This window comes from Eumetopias jubatus, unplaced genomic scaffold, assembly GCF_037043125.1.
Source record: "Eumetopias jubatus isolate StellerSeaLion01/CBP00866 unplaced genomic scaffold, mEumJub1_p1.0 scaffold_5, whole genome shotgun sequence".
In the NCBI taxonomy this organism is placed as follows: domain Eukaryota; kingdom Metazoa; phylum Chordata; class Mammalia; order Carnivora; family Otariidae; genus Eumetopias; species Eumetopias jubatus.
Genome location: NW_028274811.1, coordinates 89,457,654 through 89,476,039, shown reverse-complemented (window position 1 = coordinate 89,476,039; position 18,386 = coordinate 89,457,654). Strand labels below are relative to the sequence as shown.

General features: G+C 51.8%; 1 protein-coding gene across 3 annotated transcripts; it reads right to left on the bottom strand.

The window, feature by feature from the left end:
- Positions 1-411: 411 nt before the first annotated feature.
- Positions 412-16,705, bottom strand: HK3 (hexokinase 3). 3 transcript variants are annotated; one of them, XM_028102706.2, is made up of 19 exons: positions 16,482-16,705; positions 13,331-13,452; positions 10,340-10,502; positions 9,981-10,135; positions 9,775-9,894; positions 9,589-9,684; positions 8,636-8,735; positions 8,369-8,552; positions 7,755-7,910; positions 7,370-7,603; positions 6,705-7,000; positions 6,472-6,611; positions 6,273-6,392; positions 3,548-3,643; positions 3,261-3,360; positions 1,471-1,654; positions 1,225-1,380; positions 822-1,055; positions 412-734 (listed from the first exon to the last, which is right to left on the bottom strand). In XM_028102706.2, exons 1-19 carry the CDS (start codon positions 16,543-16,545, stop codon positions 590-592), a joined length of 2,865 nt encoding a protein of 954 aa, XP_027958507.2. In that variant the 5' UTR covers positions 16,546-16,705; the 3' UTR covers positions 412-589. The 3 variants fall into 3 exon arrangements, with proteins under 3 accessions (XP_027958507.2, XP_027958506.2, XP_027958508.2); XM_028102705.2 differs by having other exon boundaries at positions 9,589-9,894; XM_028102707.2 differs by lacking the exon at positions 9,589-9,684.
- Positions 16,706-18,386: the final 1,681 nt, after the last annotated feature.

Genomic DNA, 18,386 nt, shown 5'->3' with positions numbered 1-18,386 from the left:
CACACACACACACACACACACACACACACACACCTCATGCTGAACACCCGGAGGCCACTCACGTCTCTCATACCCAGTGTCAGTCCACATCTGCCTCTCACATGCTGCCCTTCTCCCACCCACCCAGGGACACCCAACGGCTCCTCCCTGATCCTCCCCTTGCCCCCAGCCTGGAGGAGCCCTGCCCAACAGGGCATGTGAATATGCAATGGGAGTCCCGGGCTGGACAATGGCAAGTGTGCGTGCCGTGGTGTGCCCGTTCCTGGGGCTGGCCGGTTCCCCCACGCGGGGCCTGTTGTGTGAAGCTCGTGCCCTGACTCTGTCTTAAGTGCATTCGCGCACTTACACTTGGCCTTATGTACACAGCCTTGCCCGGCCGCCGGGGCGCGTAGGGATTTTAGCGGACGTGAATGTAAATAAATTATATATATATATTGCTAACCTGAGTGCTACTTCTCTCTGGGAAAGCCAGAGGTCAAGGCTAGTGGCCGCAGAAGGGCCACACTTGGGCTATTCTGGGAGTCATGCATGGCTGGGGACAGGTGGGGTCTGGGCCCTGGTTCAGCAAGGGTAGTTCCTGGAGACTTCTTCAAACACGGGCCATCTGGGCAAGGCGGCAGGCAACCGCAGTGACCAGGGCTGCACCTTTGCCGGATCCATCTTCCGACTGCAGGAAGGTGACCACACAGCGAGGGGCCAGCTCCCTCACTGTGGCTGCCACCAGGCTGGAAAAGCTGTGGGGAGGGGTTGCTGAGGTGAGCCCAGGCCAGCCAGATCCCACCGGGCCATTCCTCCCTGCCCATCCCAACACCCAGACTCACTGGGGGTGCAGCTTGTAGAGGGTCCCATCCACCCCTACGGACACAGTCAGCTCTTCTAGGCCCCGGTTCTCACGGATCTTCTCCACCACAGCTGCCACACCAGCCCCGCAGAGCTGAGCAGCCCGCTGGGACACAGCCTGGCACACCTCCAGGACCATCAGGGCGTCATCTGAGGTCAGGGACAGCCCCAGATCCTCCAGGATGGCTCGGACCTGCCTCAGAGCCAGGCTGTCACTGGGGACAGGAAGGAATAGAGCACAGAGAGCCAGGGTCCTGCATTAGCTTTCCCACCCCATGAGTTCTCCATCCTCTGGAATGGGCCTCTCACCAACCAGCATTTTACCCAAAGTGAATAGACAGATTATTTTGGGAGGTGGAAGGAGGCAATATAGGCCTTAGGCACCTTTCAATCTCAGAGAGAAACTTGGTCTTGAAGATGTCCCTGGTCTGAAGTCGCTGGGTCGGCTGGCCCCGGAAGAGAACTCCAAGGCTGGTCAAATGCAAGAGAATATGGCGGACGATCTCCCCCAGGTACATGCCACTGATCATCTTCTCAAAGCTGCATGAAACACAAAGATCAGGAGACCCTACCTGCTACCCTAACCAGTGCCAGCCACCACCAGCTGCCCCTGCCCAGACCTACCCATACCTCTGCTTGCCGGGGTTGATGGATGCCTGGTCCACATTTGCATCAAAGCAGGTTCTAAGCAAGTCCAGAGAGCCATCATCCCCAAAGGCACCCCACTCCATATTTATGCACATGTGGCCTGAGTCCCCAGGCACAGCTGCCACATTCTGAAGCTCCTCCATGTAGCAGGCATTGGTGCCGGTTCCTACAGAGATGGAAATCATTCACTGACATAGATAAGACCCCTCTGTGCCCTTCCCAAACTGAGATGGTAAAATTTGGGCTCATTTCTTACCTCTCCATTTCCCCACACTCACAACCTTTCCTATGTCCTGGTCTGCCTTCACTCCTGACACTCCTTCTGCAGACCCTGGCAGCATCGACCCATCTGGGCCCCCACCACTTTCCCTCCCAGCACCAGCACCATTGTGTCTTCCATTCTATGCCAGAGCACCCCTGGCAGATGTGTGAGAGCCCCTCTGCCGTCTGCAGTGGAGAGGCCCAAGCTCCCTGGACTAGCTTTCCAGATCTTTAGTCAAACTAGCAGGTTCTGGGCCAGGAGCTGGGGACATAGACAAGAATCAGACATGAGGAGCCCCACAGTGGCCAGGGAGTGGGCAATAAGCAGCTAACTCTGATATTGCCTGTATGTACCCAAATAGAAGTGCAAAAAAGAGCATCATGGGAACCTTGAGCACAGCTGAGTCTTCCCGCCTAGAGGGCCAGGAAAAGCTACAGAGAGGAAATGACATTTGGATTTGACTTTGAAGCCAGGAAGCACAGAAAGAAAGGCATTCTAGGCAGAAAGCACATTCTGGGTAAAGATATCCCCTTCCTCTCCCCAACACATGGTCAGCTCTAGGCAGATGGTCTCCTTGTCAGCCCCACCTGGATTTCCTCTGACTAGTTTATTCATAAAACAATCTAGGCATACCTCTCCTGAGCACTTCCCCACTCTAGGCTCTATGTTCAAGAAGCTCCCAGTTTCAAAAGGAAGCTATCACTTAGCTCCTGCCCTAGGGGACTGATGCCCAAAGGCCTATGGGAGTCCTCTTCCCCCACTTAGACACTCTTTTCAAGTCCCACTCATGTTAGGACCACTTCCTTTCTGATCTTGGCCTTGTCACCCTGTTGTGTACAGTCAGAATCAGCTCTCTCTGACTGCCACATGCTGTCCTGGGCCTAATTCCCACCAAATGGTGGGTTTTGAGAAGATAGGTATTTCCCCCATCTTTATGTATAGTCTTCCTGCCCCTTCATCCAGCCCCTATCTGGCCAGAGGAGAAACGCTTAATAAAGACTTCAGAACTTGGGCTACCTAAAGGACCCTCACAGCTCATTCTCTGTCCTCCACCACCGGCCTCTACCCAGTTCTAAGCACTGAGTGTGTACCATGGGCCAAGCACTGTGCCACGCTTTGTTTCCTCTCCTCTCACCCTCACCATCCTTGAGATAGGCATTACTATTATCTCTGTCTTAGAAGGAAACTGAGGCTCTGGTGATTTGGCCAAGGTCATACAGATGGAAATGGCAGAGCTAGTATTTCCACCCAAATCTGTATGACTCCAAAGCTCAGATTCATTTAACAGAAGGGCAAACTGAGGCTCAGAAAGCTTAAATGACTATGAATCAGTAGCTAAGCTGAGCAAAGTTCAGACATCCAGCCCAAATGAGTGTTGCAGGGCCTAGCTGAGTCAGGCGGGAATGGTGCCATATCCCCAAGGCCAGAGGAACGTCCAACCTGAGGAACCAACAGGAGGCAATGAATTAACATCAGGCAGTAGGAACACAAAAGAGCAGGGCCTTCTCACCAACAATGAGGCCGACCTCACAACGGGGATCCTCATAGCCACAGGACATCATGGTCCCCACCGTGTCATTGACAATGGCAACCACATTCAGCTCCACTGCCTACACACAAAAGGATGCTGCTAGTTGCTGGGCAACACAGTTGTCACGGCAACCAGCCAGGACCCAGAGGTCTCTACTGCAGAGAGCCACCCACTCCACCCTCCCCCCAGGTCAGGAAGCAGGAGACCCTTTGCTACCTTCAAGTCCTGCCACAGCCCCAAAGCACCCCTGAAGGCAGACTCCTCACCTGTCTTCGCCCGATGGCTTCCCGCAACAGACACACAACGTCTTGGCCCTCACAGTCTGATGCATTGAAACCCTTTGTCCAGTTTAGGAGGATGCCCTGGGGGGACAAAGGTGGGGCAGGAAGATTAAGGCCCCTTGGAATCTCACTCTCCCTCCCCAAAGCCTGTATCCCATCAGAAGCATATGCTATCCCCCCTGACCAAGCAGGATTCCATGCCTACTCTGCCACATGGTTGAGGGCCTTGCCCTCTGCCCCCTCCTAACTCCCCAGGAGCCTTCTAGTGTAAAGAAACCTATTAATAACCATCCGACCTGTGTCTTCTATTATTAGTGCCAGAATGCTCAGATGGTCTGAGAGTCTGGGCGTTTTAAGACGGTTGCCCAGAAGGAATGGCCCTTCATAATTGGGTTAGGAATGAACAGAGCTGGTAAAATGAGTGCTATGTATGAGAAGGGGGAGGACAGAGAAGGCTCAGAGGTCCAAATGACAGAAAATTCTGCTCTTTTAGAAAGAACTAGCAAGTGTCAATTGAGAGGAAGGAAACTGAGGATTAGGGACAGAGCCGTGTCAACAGGAGATTCACTTGTGTGTTCCAGATATGAGTGAAGGACGAAACGAAAAGCCAGAACCCAGAACACCTAGGCAGGATGGGAGGAGACAAGACAGATAGGCCTTTATTGTGAGAAGCTGACCTTCAATTGTGAAGTTAGTGATGGGCTTGACAGTCTAGGACTATTTTTTCTAAGTGTGCTTCCTCTGAGAGAGCAGGCAGGGGAAGTTATTCTCCTGCTGTTAGAAAATGACAGCTCTGCCCAAAGTAGGAGCCTGCAGAGCAGGTGTGAAAATCTTTGGGGGGCGCCTTGGTGGCTCAGTCAGTTGAGTGTCCAACTCTTGACTTCATCTCAGGTCATGATCTCAGGGTCATGGGATCCCTGGTCTTGGCTCCATGCTCAGCAGGGAGTCTGCTTGAGATTCTCTCTTTCCCTGTTCCTCTGCCCCTCCCCACTGCACTCTCTCTAGAATAAATAAATCTTTAAAAAAAAAAAAAAGGAAAATCTTTGGGGCAGAAGATTTTAGAGATATGAACTGACGCTTCCCCCAACAATATTTCCTTTTATCCCTTTTCCTATGTAATACAGCCAGAGTGCTCAATGCTCATAGTCTCAAACACAGAAACCAGAGAGTGCGAGGGCAATTGAGAAGGAGGGCTAATGTGGGGGACCCAGATCATAAGTAGTGGCAGTATTTCCCTGCTTCCAGACATAAGAAAGACCCCTGGTCTGGGGAAGGGGAGCTGGGGGGACCTAAGAGCCAGGTTTTGGAGTTTCCTGAGAAAGGTGTCCTATGCCTCTACCTGGGCCATGCTCCTGTGCGAAGGGAAAAGACAGAAGAGATTTGAGTGATCTGACTAGCAGAGTAGTCTCTGTCCTCCTTCCCCATGGAGGGGAAGGTGAGTTGTCAAGGGAGGTGTCAAGAACCAAGAGAGTAAGTAGAGTCCACACAGCTGGGGCCTGGACATCTCCTGGCTTCCCTGAGTGTCTGCCCATACACAGCAAAGGATGCTGTGCAGCTGAAAGGGGCCCCCTGCCTGGGGAAAGAGGTCCCCAAATTGATTAAGTTATCACCCCCCCAAAAGAATGTGGGCTCAACACAGAAATTAAGCTCAGTTCTAGAAAATGAATAGGACCGCGTTTCTTCTTGCACACCTGATTTTGCATACTGAGTCCCACCTGCTTTTCACACCTTACAAGGAATAATCAAATGGTGCCGGCATGTTTAGTCTAGAGTGGAGCGGACCAGCAGAGAGACACTGCTGAATGCTTGATTCCAACGGGCCACTGTGTAAAAGAAAGCCAAGTACAGAAGCATGTGTCTGAGAGAGGTCAGAGCTGGAGCAGAGCTGAAAACTGCACAAAGACTGGGTGGAGTAGAGAAGGCAGAGCTTTTCAGGAAGAGCACAGTGGACAACTTGAGGGGCAGCAAGCTCCTCCTCACAGGAGGCTTTTTGGCAGAAGTTGGGGGTATTGAGGAGGAGACTGCTGGGAGCTTGGACCAGAGTATGGGAGGATCCGTCTCCATAACAGGCCTCAGGTGTGTACACTGAGAAGTCTAAGTGTGCACTGTCGAAGAACATGCAGAGGTATATGCTTAGTGCGTGCTGTGTCTAGATCTGTGCCTGCTGCTCTGCCTTTCCAGTCAGGCACCCAACACCAAGCCAAGCCTGAGAGAGACACAGCAAGTTCGGGAAGCGGACACAGGGCAAAGGAACTGGGCAACCATAAGCCCTTTTGAGAAATAGGAACTAATGCTGTTCCCCGCAGGTCCCCCAGATCAGTACACCAGGGCTTCGTGGTGTACTGTGAAGTGGACAGTCAATGTGCTCCTTCATCAGCCCTGATCTGGGCACTGCTCCCAAGTGCCCAGACCTAACCTGGCTCCACTTTCCTGCCCATTGGCAGCCCTCAGGAGTATCCATAATCTTTTCCATCCCAGGCCTCTTTTCAGCCCTGGATTCCAGGCCACTTTACCACACCCTCTCCACCTGCACACACCATGTCCAGTGAAACCGAGGCGAGGTGCTGGCTCAGCCCAGCAGTGCTTCTGCCCACCCCCATCCCCAGCCCAGGATACTTGAAGCCCTCTCCCCAGCCTCCTGCCCATTCCCTGAAGGGTATGAGGGTGGAAAGTCCTTGGGGATGGTTTCTCCTGGCCCTCCCTCCCTCACCTGGTCGAGGCCAAGCTGCCTGCATGGGAAGGAGAAGGTGAAACCCAGCGGGAGTCTCTGCCCACTCAGGCCCTGCTTCTGCTGGAAGTCCACAATGCAGTCCACGATGTGGTCGAAGAGCTGAGGTGTAGGGCAAGTCAGGGGGTGGCCCAGCCCTGGTCCTTCCCTGCCCCTGACATCAGGTCCAAGCTCTGGGTACCTGCTGTCCAGAGCCCTGGGCCACATACTCCGGGATGGAGTAGACCTGGCTGGTGATCTTCACACCTCCTGCTGTCACACGCACCAAGAGGACCCGGAAGTTGGTGCCCCCCAAGTCCAGGGCCAGGAAGTCCCCGCGTTCTGTGGGACAGAGATCCTCAGTGTCAGGACAAAGCACATTCTGTGACCTCCAGGAACCCACATCCCAGCCCCACGCTCAGGCTGGGTCCTCACCAGTGCCATCAGGTGTGGCCCGGACATAAGTGGGCAGCATGCGGAGGGATGAGGCCTCCCCTCGGAGCCCCTTGACCATGGCCTCCCGCATCTGTGCCCGCACCGCTGCCAGCTGCTCATGGTCCAGCCGGAAAGGCGCCAGGGTCTCTTCCAGCAGGCGGCGGTGAGCAGCCAGGCGGGCGGCCACAGCAGTCACCATTGCCACGCCCTGGCCACCCCCATCCACAGAGGGAATGAAGGAGACATCACATTCGGGGGCCAGGAGCATCACGGTCTCCTGCAGGATGCTGAGGAAACTACACAGACACAAGGCAGGCATACCTGGCTTGAACCTGAGCCTGAACCCCAGGGCTTGCTGAAGCCCTGGGCCCCATCACTTCAAATCCCTTCAGTTCTAAATCCAGCTGTACACCAACCTTATGCCCAGTGTCTGCAGTGCTCCCAGTGCCCCAAGAGTCCCCCTGCCTTACACACCCAAAGAGAAGCATCTTTTCTCTCTTCTGACTTCTTCTGGCCTCTCTTGTCCCCATCTGACCTTACCCTGCTTGGGTGCCACTCTTGGCCACTGCCTTGCACACATGGTACCAGAGTGCCCTCTGGGTCTTTATGGAAAACCCACATGTTCCTGCTACCTGCTCACGCAGGGCTGTGTGTATCTCCAGTACCTGGGGTGTCGCTCGAACACTCGGCCTCCGGTGGCCACAGCGATCTGAAGCACCTGCTGCTCCCGGCTGTGCTGGAGGCGGGCAAGAACAGCCGCCAGGGCAGCGGCACAGAGCCGGGCAGCCCGAGTGAACACAGCTGCACACACGTACTGCACCAGCTCAGCGTCCGAGGCCCCCACGCTCAGGCCCAAGTCCCGTAGGATAGCATGCACACGGGCTGCCCCAGCCAACGGGCTGGAGGGACACAGGGTACTGCTTTGGGACTCAAGTAGCCCCAAAGCTCCCTGCCCTCACCCAACCCCATGGCTACCCGGGGGACAGAGCATCCTCCCCTCTCCCAAGCCAAGAAGCCCCTTGTTTAAGCCCACGGGCTTTCTCTACTTACTCCTTCATCTCAGCCACGTGCTCCAGGAGGATGCTGCCATGGCTCAGTAGGGCAGGGGAGGTGCAGCCACCAAAGAGGACCCCTCGCTGGGCCAGGTGAGCCAACACAAGCCTCACCAGCTCACCCAGGTACAAGCCCCCAATCATCTTCTCAAATCTACAGGTAGGAAGGGTGGCTGGACATAGATTTCCTTAAGCCCTTAGCCCACCTGGCCCCACCTCCAAGGGCCCCAAAAGAAGGATCATTTTCTTTGGGGTTCCCCAGACCAGAGGTTCCAGAAGCAATGGCTTCCCAGGAGATAGGTGGGTGTTTATCCAGAACTTGCTGCCCCCTCTGGCTTAGGTTAGGTTCAGAGGGGCTCCTGGAGGACAGGGAATACTTTGCTACCCCCAATCCCTAACACTTGTCAGGAATAAGAGAGGGCTATGGGTTGAAAATTCTGGGTTCTAGAATCTTGAGCCCTTCCTTCTTTGAGCCTGGCCAGGGCCCCCCAAGATGCAACCTGGAAACCCTATGAGCAAGCAACAGGGAGGGGCCTAAGGGCCTGAGTTCAGGGACAGCAGCGAGGAAGGGAGCAGAAGAGTGATAGGCCCTAGAGCAGAAGGTCAGGCCACCTCTGGGCACCAGGATTCAGGGACTCTCGGTCCAAGGCATGGTCAAAGGTGGTCAGCACTGGTCCCAGGACCCCATCATCACTGAAGGAGCCCCACTCAACGCTGACGCAGACGCGGCCCCGGTCCTCATCCAGCACTGCCACATGCCTTGCCTCCTCCATGTAACATGCATTGGTGCCAGTGTCTGGCAGGGATGAATCCATCAGGACCTGCCCATCAGGTAGCTGTAACCCCCCCACCCATCATCACAAATGACCCATGGCTCACCTACAACAAGCCCGACCTCACACGGCCCAACCCCTGGCTCGCAGCCCATCATGGTGCCCACTGTGTCATTCACCACGGCAACCACATCGATGCTGTAGGCCTAGACAATGGAGAGGGCCGAAGTCATGGCTGACCTAAGTGGGCAGTGTGGGGGATGGGCAAGGCTAGGGCCTTGGCTTTGATGGAGGGGCCCTGGCTTTGATGGAGGTGCTCAGAGTCCATGAAACACAATGTGTGTTCATGCCCACACATATACTCTAGGTCCTCCCCCCCTGTAGAGAATTTTCCTCCCATCCCATACTCCCCCTTGTCTCTTCCACCCCCTACTCAGGCCCTGGGGCTCTCAAAGGCTCCCAACCTCAGTCATCACCTCCAGAACATCAGTGCTCCCCACAGGACCAAGATGATTGTGAGCAAGCGCGGCACCTTGAAGACTGCACTGTAGGTACCTGGCTTTCTAAGCCCTGACTTCCATCCACTAGCATCACTGCTGTTAGTCCAGATGGATCCAGATCCACCTTTCTTTGGCATCCAAGTGTTTGCATATACCTTTCTCTGAAAACAGACCTTCCACCCCAGCCCCAGCTTATGCCCTGGCAAACTCCTCCTTCAAGCCCCTGCCCAAGTCCTGGTGTGTCCTTCCCAGTGCTATCAGAGTCACTGGAACCACCTCCTTGACAGGGACAATGCTTTGTCGGAATGCTTTCCCACTAGACTGTGAGGTCTTTGAAGACAGGGTCAAGGCTTTTCATCTTTGTTTTGCCCTATGATCCTGAAAATTTATTTGACCTTTCTTAGCCTCAGTCTTCTTACATATGAAATGGGAATGGTAGCAACATTTACCCCAGGGTTAAACTGGATAAAGGATATACATAGAAAAGGAAAGCAGGCCTTCCCAGAAGCACAGGCCCAGCCACACAGGTAGCTGTCCCATTGCCCCTGCCTCCACTCACCCCCTGCCTCTTGATGGCATCTCGCAGTAACTGGACCACATCGTGGCCTTCCACACCACTGCACCTAAAACCTTTGGTCCAGGAAATAAGGGTGCTCTGGGGGCAGAAAAGCTGGGTCATTCCTCCAACAGCCTTCATGGGGCTGCAACTCCTCCACCTACTGTCCCCATGCCCACTTTGCCTCACCCTGTCCAGGCCCGTCTGGTGACAAGGGAAGGAGAAGCTGAACCCAAGCTGCAGACCCTCTTTGTCCACGGGGAGTGCATCGAGGAACTCAGACAGACAGTGGGCAGCAAAGTCAAAGAGCTGTGGGACAAGTTGGGGGCTCAGCTCTGCCCACCAGAGCCCCAGCCACCCAGCCAGTTCCCAGAGACTAGGCAGTGAGCCCTTACCTGCTGACCGGGACCCAGCATCACCTCTGGGGGGATCACAAACTCCTGGCTCCGGGGCTCCATCCTATGTCCCTCAATACCCACCAGGGTCACCCACAGAACACGCAGTGAGGCCCCTGTGGCCCCCAGCTCCAGCACCACAAAATCCCCTTGCTCTGGGGCAAACAGGACACAGAAAAGCATGCAGTTGGCAAGACCAAGCCCTCTGCCTCTCAGAAATATCCCCAAGGACTGCAAAGTCTCATTAAGGGAGCTCAGAGTTGGGAACCTTATTGGGAAGAGGGATAAGGAACTTCTCCCTCCCCCAGATCAGAATTCTCTCCCAGGCCTGGCCACCCATTTTGGTCTATGCCACCCACCAGTGCCATGTGGGGTGGACCCCACATATGTGGGCAGCATCCGGACAGCAGAGGCAGGGCTGGTCTGTCCCCCCAGTGCCTGCTCCATAGAGCCCAGGAGGCTGGCTTGGATCTGCCGCAGCTGTGTCTTCGTCACCTTGAATTGCTGTAGACACTCCAACACCTGGGGAGAAACAGGCTAATATCTGGGCAGGAGCCCCATTCCCTACCCAAGTTCTCTGACTCCAACCAGGACTGCCCTGCCCTGCCCAGCTTGCTCCCCCCTTTACCAGTCCAGACCAGCACCTCCCTTAGCTTTCCCAGGGGCTGACTAGAGCCCTGCCTAAGCCCTCTCTGAGCCTTGCTGGTCTCCCCAGCACCTGCCCAGCCCCACTTCTTACCTCTTCACACACCTAGGTTCTCTTGCTGCCCACAGCCCATACTTAGTTCCTGCCATCTCAGAAGGCTCCTTCCTGGAGGGGAGACCCACCCACCTCCTCCTCCTGCTCCATTCTCTGGCGGTTCCTCCTCAGATCCCTATGTCCCCTGCCCCTTCCATTTCTTGGAATTCAGGGTTTAGTGAGGCCTCTCCTGTCATACCACTGATTCACTCTGGCTCCCCAGTACCCAGAGGTGAGCTGCTCAGTGAGTTGTCATTCACTGAATGAGCAAACAAATGAACAAATGTGGGAATGAATTTCATGTTCAGGTGCTTCCCTCTTCCAATCCACTTGACTCTGGAGCCTAAGTAAGCTCAGCTCAAAAGAACTTGGAGGCCACACTGTGGAGGACAGTCCTGCCGTCAGTCAGCCATCCTTCCCACAGACATTGATTGAGCGCCTACTAGGGGCCCAACACTATTCTAAGCACTGTATGTTGCATAACCAGCTGAGTTCTGTTCTTGTGGAGCTCAGATTTCAGCATAGAGGCAGAAAATAAGCAAATAAACATATAATATGGTTCTGGTAGTAACGGTACCTTTTTTTTTTTTTAAGGCTGGAATAGAAGTTTGAGAGTGACCAGGGGAGGAAAAGATATTTTTGGATATTGGTCTGGGAAATTCTCCCTGAGGAAGTGACCTAAATAAAGGAAGGGAACAAGCCATTTGAAGATCTGGGGAAGAGGATAAAGGGATTTTCTTCAGAGTGAGGGAATGGATTTGGGGGAAGCCTGGGCCAGGGGTGAATCAGAGCGATGGGACAGGTAGGCAGGCAGAAAGCAGAGGATGGCACACCCAAGGTTCTTCTCCACCAGTAGCCCATTGTGGGGGAACTAAGAGGAGCCCCAGTACTCCACCTCTATATGGAAACCTCCCGCAGATGACCCTCTGGCCTGTCTTTCAAAGAGACAGCAGCAGCCTCCCTGGGTTTGCTGGAGTCCCAACCTGTGACTCTAATCCTCCTGGCCTTAGCCTCTCCCAGGTCCTCACCGCCTGCCCCACAGGAATTCCATTCCTATGACCCACTACCCCACACTGGACCCGTATCTGTAAAGTAACCAACCAGGTATTTGAATAAGGAGGAAGGGAGAGCCAGGTAGGAGAGGCTGTTCAGTGAGGGAGATGGGGGTGACTCAGTTCCACCTCTGCTTTAGGAAGAGAATGGAAAACAGATCCCTAAGGAGGCAAATGATCTTAACTGGAGTGCCAGATGTTCAGTTCCTTGTTTACATTACAGAAGATGCTTCTAGCAGCCATGCACACTAGGAAGGGTTATTCCTATGTTATGTTACAAATGAGGAAACTGAGACTCAGAGAGGAACAGTCATCTGCATAACCCAAGCAGCTATTAAGGGACAGAATGGGATTTCAACCCAGATCTGACTGAAGAAGTGTTTCCACATGAATGTGAAGCCTTATAAAAACTAGCAATTTCACCTGAAAAGAACCCAAAGCTAATAAAGTTTGCAGTGAAGAAACCCCATAGGATAAGAACACTTACATCTGAGTCCTTGCCCTGCCACTTTTCCTGGCTGTGTGGCCTTGGAATAGGGCTGAGAAAATAATAATACTCAGAAGGCCCTTGAGTCCCCAGTGCCAGGGGCCATGTCATTTCTCACTTCTGTGGCCCAGTCATGAGTTGCATACAAAGGAAATGTTTACAGCAGGGTCTGGGGAAGAGACTGGACAAGGGTGAAGTGGGAGCATGAGAAGCAGTGAGGGGTGATGCCCCCCACAGTTTGGACAATAAGTGAAGTCCAGCAGATGTCAGAACAAGCTGGAAAACTAAAGAAACTGCAGGGAACAATTCAAGAACCCTTTCATGCATGCCTCCTCTGTACAGGTCCTCTATCACCATTAGCTCACTTAATCCTCCAGGGGGTAGAAGGATTAGACTTTATTTTCTTCTATTTTACTGATGAGGAAACAGACTAGGAGATACGAAATGACTTACACAAGTGTTTCCTGCTTAATGGTGTGATATGCAAGCATTTCTAAATCTTGGTCAAGATGACAGAGAAGAGAAACTCAGTCTGAGCTAACCTGAGGCATATAGATAATGCTGAAGAATAACCTCCAAGTAGAGTTCAGCACTGAAATCATCTCTGTGTGCCTGTTGCAGTAGCCATGTTGAAGGGAGGGAGATGTGCAGGAGTAACTAGAGAAATAGGGGAAGGAAGTGCCTTAAGAATATAGTCTTCTACCTGAAAACCCCAAGAGGGTCCTTTCTAGACTGTGTCAACCCATTCAGGGCAGGGGCAGCACCTGTGTGGCAAGGTGGCAAAAGTAATACCTTTGGAACTGAAATACCTCAGCCCAAGCTCCTGTTGTGAGTTAAAACTCAGATCAGTTCACCTCTCTAAGCCCCCTTCCTCAGCTGTAAATGAGAAGATAATCCCCACCTTGCTGTTGTGTGGAGCCACAAAGGAGATAGTTACTAGATCAGATCTGAAAGGTTGATAAACTAGAAAGGGCTGCACGGCTGTGAGCCCATGGTCCCATGGCATCTTAAACTGATCCTGCTCTTGTTAGCCTTGAATAGGCATGAGTCAGAAACCCAGTGCTGCACTTACCAGCTCAGAGCTGTCTGAGGGGCAGGGCAAGCCCTCCTGGGAACAGCCAGGAGCTCCTTCCCTTTGCCGCAACCCTACTGACCCAATAGAGTCCATGTGGTTCCACAATGGAGGGTAGCCACCTATAGGAGAAAAGGGACAGCCCGGGTGAACCACATAGTCTACAGGCCCTCAGAGGCTGTGGCCCTTAACTTTCGTCCCTCAGAAGAGGACCAGAAAGAAAGCTGTAGGCAGAGCTCAGAACCTCTGACCATCAATGATCCTTTAGTAATCAAGCAGAAGGCCCCTGTTTTCCAGAAACACATATATTAGCAGAGCACTGGGAAGGCTGATTTCTAATCCCAATGCCATTTATTCATTCTGTCATTCATTTACATTTACCAGTTCCTGATGCCTACTGTGCCAGATGTTGGAGTACAACGCAGATATCGGCCTTGTCCTGAGGGATCTCACAGCCTTACCAATAATCACAGTATGGTTGACGTGGGCAGTTAACAGAGATGGACGTGCCACTGTGCTTGGGAGTTCAGGGATGTTCGAGAGGTTTGGAACAAAGGGTGCGAGGTAACAAGGAGCCAAAGACCTGCTGGAGAAGCAGGCAGGCTGCACTATGGATGGCCTTCAGGCCAAGCTAAGGTGTACAAATTTCATCCTGAAGGGAGAAGTGAACGGGGATGCATCTGCACTTCAGAAAGGGGTTCCACTTGTGGCATGACTCCGGGCAGGTCATTCATGACTTCTTTGAATTTTAGTTTCTTCATCTGGGAGGAAATATCTTTCACAAGGTTATTGCAAGAATTAAATAAGACTTGAAAAATGCTTTAGGAAATTTAATGTGCATCATGAGACATCAGCTCACGGGTGGGCTTTGAAGGGTATAGTGATGCAGAATGGAAAGAGCCCTGTTCTCAGAGTCAAGGACCCAGCTCTCCACAAAGGAGCTAGCACCAGGTCTCCAATCTGGAGACCTAATTTTCTTAATCTGCAAAATGAGGACCAACATATGTCAAAGAGCTGTGTGGGGCAAATGAAATGAGAGCAAAAGAACCTTGTGCAGAGTGTGCCTTTAGATTTATTTAGTTGAATCTGAATTGAGCCTCAATTTCCTCCTCTATAACAGAACAAAAATTCAGTGTTTGTGAGGATTAAAGGAGTTAATGGTTCTGACAGTCCTTTGCACACTGTAAAGAACTGTAGAAATGTCTGGTATTTTGCTAATTCAAGCTAGAGGGTATTGCTGCTCCAAGAAGTTCCCAAGGGTGCCTTCAGTGATTCAGGTGCTTTTTTAGGGGTAAAGGAAAAAGGAAATGCAGTGAAGGCATTTCACTGAATCAGTCTACCTCTCTTCCTGTAACAGCAAGACTTCAGGGAAGATACTTTCCCATCCCTGCAACTACTCCCCACCTTCCACTCCCATCATGCCCATGAATTTGCCCTCCTTGTGGTCACCTATGAGCTGCTGATTGCCCCATCCCAGTCTTTTCCTCAGTCCCCACCCCTACTGTCCTCTGTCAGGCATGCAAAGCCATGAGCATTCTCTTCACTACAAAATTCTCGTCCCTTGGCTTCGACAGCCAGTCTTTCCTGGGCCTCCTTCCTGAGTCCCTCAAAATCTTCATAACTCTTTCTCTCCTCTCCCCCTTAACAATGCCCCACCCCACCCCACAGCCCTCTTCTCCACAGTCCCTTTGTATCACCCCCAAGTTTTGATTAAAACCTCTGTGTCAGGGCTCCCAAATCCCTGTCCTGAGCCAAATCCCAAATTCTGATGGTCTGTTAGACATCACTCTGCAGGTGCTGGAGAGGCTCCTCAAACTCCCTGGCCAAAGACACATTCATTTTCTCCTTCACTTTTCCCCATGGAACTCTTTCTGTCCTTCACCTTGGCTGGAGGCATCAAGGCTGCTCACTCACACAGCTATTCAGGTACCTGTCTACATCCCTGACCCTCACCTCCTCTATGCAATCACGTCTCAGGCTGAAGGCGCTAAGAACAGAAAGTGCTCTCCCATGTATCCTCTCCTCCTGATTCCCATTGCCACTGCCCTAGACCTTCTTCCCATCTGATTATTTCAACAGCCTCCTAACTGATACCGTCCACTTCCCTGCCCCACCAACTCCCAACACATCACCAGAATGACTGTGCAAAAACAGATTTTATCATGCCATTCCCCAGCCCTATCTTCCCTAAGAAAGGAGGTAAACCTTCACATTGTGATAGCTCCCGCTCCAGGAAAAAAAAAAAAGTCTAAAACTCTTTATCTAGCATTGCAGGCCCCAAGCTTCCTCTCTTGCTATTCCCCCTCATACTCCAGCCACACTGACTACAAGTTTCACCCTGTCTCTTGCTGTCCAGCCTTTATTCACAGTATTCCTCAAGTCTGGAACCACTGTGTCTGAGTTATTTGCATTTTCAGCCCAGCACAGGGTTTGACATAGATAGGTGTTAATACAGCTTTGAAAAAATGGGGGGGGGGGGGTTGGGGGTGTCCTTATTCAGAGAACTAAGAAATCAGTTTCCAACAAATTTCCTCAAAGTCACATATACCTAATTTCCAAATCTGTCAAATAGGAATGTTAACTCCCAGAATGTTACAGGTCTGTTTCAAGGATAAAATGGGGTAACTGAGGCAATTATAATCTTAGGAAAGGGCCAATCACTACACAAAGAGTAAGCTTTCACTCTCCTTTTGAGGCCCAGCTAACTCGAACATTCTTTCATTTACTCTCTTACTCATTCACTCTTCTATTAGACATTTATTCAGTACTTCTATATGCCAGAGACTGTGAAGCTTCCTCCAAGAAACCTCAGTATTTATACTCCCAGTAAATGTACTCATGTCTGCCTCTTCCAGCTGAGCCTGGTGGGGAAGGACATGTCTCCCACATCACTAGGTTCCCAGAACTCAGCCAGGGTCTGCACATGTTTGAGTAACAGTTGGCCTCTTAGCTTAACTCAGCTGAACCAGATACAGGAGGTGAGTCTTCCTTCTGAAAAGGATCCCAGGGACCCTGGCCAAGGATGGGAGCTATCATTGAGGACCAGCTGGCTTAGTTGTTCCAGCCTCTACTCGGCTAGCATGGGCCAAGCTGGACAGATGAAGGTGAGGGGATGGGGCTGAAGTAAGCAAGAATTAGAGGAGGGTCTTACCCGGGAGAAGCAGCAGTTGGTCACTTTCCTCAGGCGTGAGCTCTTCTCTCTCAGTGTGAGGCATCCCACTGACCTGGTTTGCACCCCAAAACAAAACTCACGGATCACCTGCGTTGTAACGTCCCACCCTCTTCCTTGGCCACCACTATCTAGCTATCAGTTAATTCAGGAAGGGGCACTTCCTTCTGAGTCTGCCCTAAGAGAAGCCCAGGGTAGGCAGGGCTATGGTGCAAACTTAAGCAAGATGACTGCAGGAAGCTGGAACCCTGAGCTAGGTCAAGGACCCTGGGACATCCCCTCTGTAATACTCCACCCACTTTACTCAGAGTCTGAGTTTTGAGGTGGTGGCTCACCTCTGGAAAGATGGAGGAGCCTGGCATGAGAAATATACAGCACAATAGGCAATTTTCCAAAATGTTTAAGTACTAACAAGCAAGAGGCAGCGTGGAACACAAGAGGAAGAGGCTAACTCTGCCCTAGAGTGGACAGGGCAAATTGAGGAAGCTGAGCTTTGAAGGAAGAATAGCAGTATGCTGGCAGAGGTGATCCTTCACAAAGAGAAGAGCATGTACAAAATCATGGAGCACAAGGCACCTTCATGGTATGGAGTTCAACTCCAAAGACCTAAAGATACATGTAGGTGCAGATATATGATGGGAGAGGTAGCAGCCAGACTGTGGAGTCTAGCCTTGAGATGGTAGGCCAAGGAGGGGTAGAGGGGGTGTAGGTTCACAGCTTGGGTCTTCTCTACCAGAAAGGGAAAGGGAATCTCAGGCTACAGTAGTTGTTGGCCACAAAGCTGGTTTTCCCCAAACTAGTCTTGAATGCATAGAACCCTGGGGCATCATTATGACCACTGCTATGGTCTGAATATCTATATCTCTGCCCCCCACCACCAAAAAAAAAAATTATGTTGAAAATCTAATGCTCTAGTTGAAGACTTTAGGAGATGGGGCCTTTGAAAAGTGATTAGGTCATAAGGTCAGAGCTCTAATAAATGGGTCAGTGCCCTCATAAAAGAGGCCCCAGAGAGCATCCTTGCCCCTTCTGCCATGAGAGGATACAAGAAGTTGGCAGTCTGCAACTTGGAAAAGGGCCCTCACCCAACCATGCTGGCACCTTGATCTGAGTCTTCCAGCATCCAGACTGTGAGAAATAAATTTCTGTTGTTTATAAACTATTTCAATCTGTGGTATTTTGTTATAGAAGTCTGAACAGACTAGGACACCCACCCATGATAGGAGACTAGACATACTACATGAATTTTCACTTCCAGGAAATTGGTGAACACATATTTTAAAACTTTGGGCTACCTCATTAGCAGTTAACCCTACCATTATCTACAGACAGAACATGGCCTCCATATGACACCAGGATGGAGACCAGCGACAGTGGCTCTTGTGTTAGTTTTGGCATGACTGGGCCTGGAAACATGCCAGATTATCAACCCTGCTGTACATTTCAGACATACAGGCTCTGAAAGACAGGGAAATTGGGGATGGAGATAGGGAGGACAGAGTGGCCATCACCCATAACATCCTGCCTAGCCTGGGGCTCTAGTCTCTCTCAACTTTTGTCTAGTTGGGAGAGAATGTGGAACTGAATGTGATTCATGCTGACAGCCAGAGTCCACAGTCTTCTGGGCCAGGGTAAGTATATGTTCTGACAAGTAGTGTCAGCGTTTTTTTACCCATGTTTCTGGAAGTCCTGTATCTATTTCCCCAGGAGCAGGGGTCAGGGAAGGTCTGTGTCAGGGCCTATGGAGGGTTGAAGTGCCTTGGGCTTAAAGGTCTGTGAGCAGCTGTGACAACTCTGGCTGTAGCAGAGGCACAGCAACGGCCAACAGTTCTCTTCAGATGCCAGATGGCCACTGACCAACAAGGAGAAGGACAAATCCCGACAAGC